At 37.4% G+C, this 7,909-nt stretch overlaps 1 protein-coding gene across 1 annotated transcript; it reads right to left on the minus strand.

Moving 5' to 3' along the window:
* Window positions 1–3,331: 3,331 nt before the first annotated feature.
* Window positions 3,332–4,840, minus strand: LOC106350290. The gene is made up of 2 exons (XM_013790197.2): window positions 4,606–4,840; window positions 3,332–4,485 (listed from the first exon to the last, which is right to left on the minus strand). The coding sequence occupies exons 1-2, from the start codon at window positions 4,838–4,840 to the stop codon at window positions 3,332–3,334; spliced, it is 1,389 nt and encodes a 462-aa protein (XP_013645651.2).
* Between the last annotated feature and the right edge of the window lie 3,069 nt (window positions 4,841–7,909).

Here is a 7,909-nt window from a genome sequence, read left to right on the forward strand (position 1 = left end):
TCCAATGGATCTCTGTCTATGCCTCTAAACAACTTATCATTCCTAGATTTTCAGATGTACCAAATTATCCAAGGATAAGAATCTCTATCATCTTATGGCTCCAGAATACCATTCTTTCGCCAAAAGAGATAGTCCATATTAGCATAAATAATTGATACAAGGAAGATTTGAGAGCTCAACGGTGTTGATGATAATTTTCATGCTTGTAAGACCGGTGGACACTAAAAGATAGCATGGGTAACGGTCTCTTCTGGCGCTCCACATCTTGGACAATAATTATCACAGCGCATATTCCGGCGTACCAGATTCCTTGTTATTGCTACATGTCCTGATATTAGTGCCATATAAGATGACAGATCTTTTGTGGCGCATTCACCTTCCAAGCAAAGGCTTGAAGTTTTGTAATGCTGGGTTGTAGAACTCATATGTTCTCCTCATCTCTCACAAGTTTGTAGCAACCCAATATCCCATTTTGACAGTATATTGTCCGTTCTTGTTTTACAGTGGGCATGGAGTATTTATAGAATCTCAAGTAATAAGAAGTCCTTCTCTTATTAATCACTCAAAGCTCTGAAATCACAAATCATATGTTATGCAACACAATATGCATCTCCATATATATAACTAGATAACTCCTAATTCTAATAGTATTATCATAAATCATATATCCTAATTCTTTAGATAATCATAACTCAAAATAGGAAAAGGAAACTTATAGCTCAAGCTTATCCAACAATCTCCTCCTAAGCTTGAACTCACTATCCTCCACATTCTTTATGCCGATTAGGATTCTCATCTCAACAAATTTGATCCTCCCAAGTGACTTGGTGAGAATGTCAGCTCGTTGCTCATTTTCCGGAACATGTTCAACCTCCACTTGCTCATTCTCAACACATTCTCGTATGAAGTGAAAACGTCTGTGTATGTGCTTGCGTCGATCGTGAAATACCGGGTTCTTCGTTAGTGAAATTGCGGTTCTGTTGTCAACTCGTATAGTAACTCGTGTGCAAGCTTTCCCAATGATCTCTCCAAGTAACTCTTGTAACCATATTGCTTGTTTAGCAGCCTCAGTAGCCGCCATAAACTCAGCTTCACATGACGACAATGCTACAATTTCTTGTTTCTGTGAGCACCATGTTATTGGACTGTCATTAAGATAAAACACATGACCCATCATATTCTTCCCACATCATCATCCACGTTGTGTGAACTGTCGCTATACCCTATCAACTCCATCTTTGTCGAGCGTTGGAAGATGAGACCAAGAGCGACTGTCCCGCGCAAGTACCTTAGGACTTGTTTCAGAGCTGCTCCATGCGATTCCTTTGGCTCCTGCATGTACCTGCTTAGGACTCCAACCGAAAATGAAAGATCCGGTCGAGTGTGTAACTAGCAGCGCAAGCAACCAATACGCTTCGTATACTCTCTCTCTCTCTCTCTCTCTCTCTCTCGTCTATGGCCTTTTCTTTAGATGACTTGGACAGTTTCACATTAAAATCCATAAGGATATGCGTTAGGTTACACTCGCCCATGCCACTTTCCTCGAGAATCTTGAGCGCATATCGGTTTTTTCTTTGTGCAATGCAGCTTTCAAACTGATGAACTTCAATTCCTAAGTAGTAAGTCAGCTTACCCAAGTCACTCATCTCAAACTTCCTTGCCATGTCTCCTTTGAACTCGCGTATTGATGATAGTGAAGATCATGTGACAAGGAGATCGTCAACATATACTACCACGATGAGGAGACCTGATTTGTCTTCCCTTCTATAGAGCGACGGTTCTTTAGAGCATCGGTGAAACCTTAGACCAACTAGAATCTGATTTAGCCATGACATTCCATGCTCGAGGTGCTTGTCTTAATCCATAGAGAGCTTTCTTTAGCTTATATAACTTAACCTCTTGTCCTGTGATAACAAAGCCTTCTGGTTGGCTGACATATACATCCTCTTTAAGATCACCGTGAAGGAACGCAGTTTTCACGTCAATATGATGCACTTCCCATTCATTCGAAGCCACCAAAGAGATAACAACTCGAATGGTTTCTATATGCGCCACTGGAGCAAATACTTCGTCGTGATCAATGCCATGCCTCTGGACATATCCGTTAGCCACTAGTCTTTCTTTGTATTTGTTAATACTCCCATCTGCATTACGTTTTATCTTGAAGATCCACTTTAAACCGATTGGTTTCACGCCTTTAGGTAGATCAAGAATGTTCCAGGTGTTGTTCAGTTCAATGGACATGATCTCATCTTCACAGGCGTTGACCCAAACTTCTAACTCTTTTGCCTCAGTAAAGTCTCACGGTTCATCATTGATAACCATCAATAGTCTTTCGCACTCAAACTCCGCAAGAATGATGTAATCATCCAAGTAAGTAGGCTTCGCCGTTGTCCTCGTCGATCTCCTTAATTGTGGCTCTTGTAGATCTTCTCTACATCTCCATCGCTTTCTTCTTCCACTTCGCCGTCTTCTACAATGTCTTCAGTCTCTTGAGTTACTTCGACGTTTGTTGCTTCATCATCAAGTCTTCTAAGATTGATAGCAAATGTGTCCGAGTTGGTCTCTTCGAGTGATGGCTGTTGTTTCTAGTTCCAGCTTCTTGTCTCATCAAACACTACATTACGGTTTACTATATTCTTCTTGGTGATCGGCTCCAGAAGTTTATACGCCTTTGATCCGGGTTCTGTCCCAAGATGTACCAAGACTCTTGAGTGGTCATCAAGTTTCTTTCTTCCTACAGCATTCGTTTTGGCATAACAAACACATCCAAAAACCCTAAGGTGCTCGATATTCGGCTTCTTGTTCCTTAAGGCTCCATATGAAGTCTTCTTATCAAGTGATCTTGTTGCGATCCTATTTATCAAGTACGTTGTGTGGCGCACCGCTTCTCCCCATAACCAATTTGGTACATTCATATGCTTCAATATGCTTCTAGTCATCTCTAGTAACGTTCGATTTTGTCTCTCCACCACTCCATTCTGCTGCGGGGAATAAGGTGCAGTCATGTGCCTATTGATGCCTTTGTGTTCACAGTAGGTTCTGAATTCATGTGATGTGAATTCACCGCCTCTATCGTGCGGAACGTTTGTATCACAGACTTCGTTTCGTGCTCAGCAAGTGCTTTAAAACACTTAAACTTCTCAAACGCTTCACTTTTTTCTTTTAGTAGTATTTTCCACATATAGCGCGAATAATCGTCGATAAGCACAAACACATACCGCTTGAGACCTGGTGTTGCCGGAGTTATGGGTCCACATAGGTCTCCATGTATAAACTCAAGAACATTGGTAGGTCGATACGAGGTCGCTTGTGGGAATGCTCGTCTTGTTTATTTTCCTCGAAGACATGATTCACACGTCTCTTTATCAACGGTAATCTTTGGTAAGCCAATAGCTAACTCTTTATTTATCATCAGCTTCATAGCTTCGGTGTTGGCATGACCAAGGCGAGCATGCCACATTGATGATTGTGTTGTTGCATCGAGCTGAAGGCAATGGATTTCGTCGGCATGTAAGGTGACCTTGTATAGTCTATTCTTTGATCTCACTGTCTCGATCATCACTCGTCCTTGTCGATCATATAACATCAGTGTGTTCTCCTTCATTCGTACCTCACACCCCGCTTTTGTGGCTTGTCCTAAGCTTACAATGTTGCTTCTCAACGCAGGTATATAATACACATCCTTCAATATTTTCTTTGAACCACCAGCGAATGTAAAACGTATTGATCCTTTGCCTTTTATGTCGATGCACGAATTATCTCCAAATTGTACCTTGCCTGTAATCCCTTCATCTAATTGATAGAAGAAAGCTCGATTCCCACTCATATGATTGCTTGCTCCGTTGTCAAGATACCATAAGTTTTGTGAGTCTTGATCTGACTCAAAGTTGATTGGGTCTACCTTCTGTTCGTTGAGATATACCACCTCATGCATAATGAGATCATCAGCGTCTTGTGTATCTTCGTCTTTCTTCTCAGCAGTTTCTTGGAGCTTAAGCAATTTGTATGGACAGTCACATGGGTAATGTATGTCGCACTTGAAACAGGTGATGTGCGAAGTATCACGTTGAACCCCTTGTCGATAAGCTTCACGTTGCTGCTGGAAGTTGTCATATCTACCACGGCCTCTTCCTCTCCATTGGCCTCGTCCTCGTCCTCGTCCTCGACCTCCATATTGATCTTGCTGTGATTCCGTGTTGGAGTACAAGAGTTTGCTTTTATCTTCTTCTTGTTCCTCATCATCTTCTCTGATCCGTTCTTCGTATGCTTTCAATCTCCCAACAATGTCTTCAAAGATTGTTAGGTTTAGGTCAAGGACTTGCTCCAGAGATGCAACAATATGGATATACTTTCTCCTCGGTAAGCTTTTCAGAAACTTCTTCACAATCTTTAATTCCTCAATGATCTCACCGAGTGATGCTGATTTTGAAGTAATCTCTGAAAGCTTCCCAACAAATGCATCATTGTATCTTCCTCTTTCATCTTCAGTCGATCAAACTCCGCCATTAGAGTTTGTAGTCTCGCTTCTCTTACTCTCTCAGCTCCAACATGTCGTGCCTTGATCGCATCCCACAATGCTTTAGCTGTATCTAGGTCACCAACCTGTAATGTTAAGGCCTCGGGTATAGAACTGAAATATCAAGGCAATAGCCATGTCATTCTTTTCTTCAGTTTTGTTTCCGGGGTCTATAGCCTCCCACACTTTGTTGACCTTGAGAGCTATCTTCATACGCATAGCCCAAACTGTATAATTAGATGATGTAAACATTGAAAACTTAATGGAAGAAGGGCCATCGTTTTTGTTCTTCGTCACACTCTCATCCTTTTCGTCTCCCATTGTTTTCTTCTAGGTTGTGTGTGTGGCTCTGATACCAAATATAGAATCTCAAGTAATAAGAAGTATTTCTCTTATTAATGACTCAAAGCTCTCAAATCACAAATCACAAATCACAAATCATATGTTATGAAACACAATATGCATCTCCATATATAGAACTAGATAACTCCTAATTCTAATAGTATTATCATAAATCATATATCCTAATCCTTTAGATAACCATAACTCAAAATAGGAAAAGGAAACTTATAGCTCAAGCTTATCCAACAATATTTCTGTTGATGAGCAGAAGATCGTGGCATGAGCTTGTAAGTAGAGTTTCAGACCTGCTACAATGAGCATATAACTTGGTTTGGTTGATAGTAATCGCAGCGGTTTTCTGTCATATGCATATCGATGAAGATGGTCTTCTAGGTCAATTATTACCTTGTCTGCTGTCGAATTGTATTGTGTAGATGGGTGTGTTCACTCTCCTTCTTTAGGGCTGGAAGCCTAATATCTATAGCAGAGTCATGCCTCTCTTTTAGAATTTAGAAATATTCATTATATCATTAGGTAATAGAATATTTTCATGGTCATATATATTAGAATACTTTCTTATTTACATTGAGATATCATTTTTGTTTCCACTATTAAGACATAATTGATATGTATATAAATCTTTTCTGTTAATCGTATGGGTTAACATTAGGGTTGGTTTGGTTGTTAAGTTTATATTTATCCGCTAAGATGTACATTAGCTAATGTATTTGTTAACCACTAACTTATTTTTATTGACCATTAGATCAATACTTTTCCTATGGAGTATAGTGCTTTAATTTTATTTTCCATGTAACATTTAAGTCACTATTACCATTGTCAATGGTCGTTATTGGTAGACGTGTCCCACTAACATGAAACTTTGCCTCTTTTCTATTAACCACTAACCAACTACATAGCAATGATTATATGTAAATGTTATATTGCATAGTGTTTTAAAAGTATGCCCATGCAAATATATTTGTACGCCTTTATATATAAATTTATAAGACCTAGTATCCAATACATATACCTATACATATATATATATATATATATTTATGAACACTAAATCATTGATAAAGCAAAGAGGGTAGAAATAGTGTACCTAAGAAGTTGCCTATTTTGCGGACCAACAATTTAATAGACCCCGATTAGACTGTCCACAATGAGCCTGTTGAAAAAATGTTTCAACTGTTGAACGGATACAACGAGAGTGTTGAAAGTATAGAGAAAAAGACGTGGTTTACTTGCCTATTGAATAGAAAAAAAGATGGGGTCCACGCAGGTGAGATGTGAGTATCTTATTGGTTTGTAAAAATATGAGCATTTTAATTTCATCACACATCTTTCACATCAATTATCTTATACTTAAGTATATTTTTTCAGAAAATAATTATACCAAAATTCAAAATTTTGTATGCTTTATAAACAGAGACTTGGTTTATTTAATTTGGACATATAATTTTTTTTCCTAAAATTGATATTTATATAACTAATTTTGTGTGAAATTGATTAAAATAATAATTTATTTAACATTTAAGACTCTGTTAATTATCTTTTTAATTATTCAAATCTTAAAAGTTACCAATTCAAAATTTATTAAGTTGTAATTTTCTCAATTTTTATAAAAAAAAATTATTAACATTAAAAATTTATTAGTTATTGTTATCTCAAAATTATTATAAGTAGATAGTTATTAAATCATCAAATATAAAATTAAAAATGGTTATGAATATATAGTTATGAATGAAAATTAAAAACTTGTGGAGTAGGGTGTTGAATTTTATTAAACAAAACTATTGTAGAAGTTTAAAATGAAATGGATGTTGAATAATGATGTGAAAGAAAGAGAAAATGATGTGGATGGTTAAAAATTTAAAATCAGAAATAAGAGTGTTGAATTTACAAATCCATTGTACATGGTCTCAAATCCTTTACCATATCTCTGATAAATATTTGTCCTTGTATTATCTATGGCGACGTGACATTGGATAAGGGCTTAGTCATCGGTATTGACACGAAAAGCTATAGTGAATTGAACTTTTATCCAAACGCGTATTCGTTACAAGTTTTGGTTCTACTAAGTAAGAATACTAAGAAATTGTCTCATAAATAAAATAGTAAAATGTCACAAGATATGCTATTCTTTTTTTTTTGCTAACAGAGTATCTTTGCCCCATCGAGGTAGTCCAAACTAGAGACCGAAATGAGCATGGACGCTGCCAGAGCGTCACCATGTGGCTCACCGTGTAACGGTCTTCGGTCTCGGATGCTGCAGCCCATATGTAAATTTTGCAGTAACCAAGACTCGAATCCAGGGACAGATACTCCAGCTGGAATTCCTATATCCCTAGACCAAAGCAACTTGGTTAAAAATTGCAAATTAAGAAAACAACCGCAGTTGCCGGGCATATGACAAAGTAAATAAGTATAATCTACATGGGCAAAGCGTGGATATATAATAAAAAGATATTGTATTTTAGAAGAAATCATAAAAAAAATTTGAACAAACATCATCATCATTTTATATTTAATTATTTTTTCAGTTTTATATTACAGTCCCATAGACTGAACTGTTATAAATGGAAACAGAGAAAGCCCACTGCATGATTAAAACCCACTTTAAACCCAACTTAATAAGATAAGGATAAAGAAAAAACACGCCAGATATATGCACATGTCTTCAGCTAGTCATGATGGAGGATACGTGTTGTAGAGCTGATGTTGCTTCTTCTCCGGAGCCGCAATGGAAAGAGCTTCTGAAGCGCCAAAACTTCTGAATTTTTCACAGCAACCTAGCATTTATTCCATTTGTAGGCCTCAATCTCCCATATCACCAACGTTTTCTTCGAAAAGTTCATTCTCTTCGCTGGATGTGAATGACCAAGAAGCTTTAATCAGTTCATACAGTCTTTGTCAAAACGCTTGTTTAAAACAAGCTTTGACTTTTCTTAAACTGTGATAAACCCTAAAAGCAAACATGCAAAGCTCTAATCTTCATTTCTTACAAAGACTTTCCTGGATTATAAAAGCAATTATTGATATCTT

The sequence above is a fragment of the Brassica napus genome, chromosome A6, assembly GCF_020379485.1.
Source record: "Brassica napus cultivar Da-Ae chromosome A6, Da-Ae, whole genome shotgun sequence".
NCBI classification, from domain to species: domain Eukaryota; kingdom Viridiplantae; phylum Streptophyta; class Magnoliopsida; order Brassicales; family Brassicaceae; genus Brassica; species Brassica napus.

Coding starts and splice junctions, on each gene's coding strand:
- LOC106350290 (XM_013790197.2), bottom strand. CDS start 4,840: ATGGGAGACGAAAAGGATGAGAGTGTGACGAAGAACAAAAACGATGGC. Junction 4,486..4,605: donor CCGAGGCCTTAACATTACAG/GTTGGTGACCTA, acceptor GATCGACTGAAG/ATGAAAGAGGAAGATACAAT.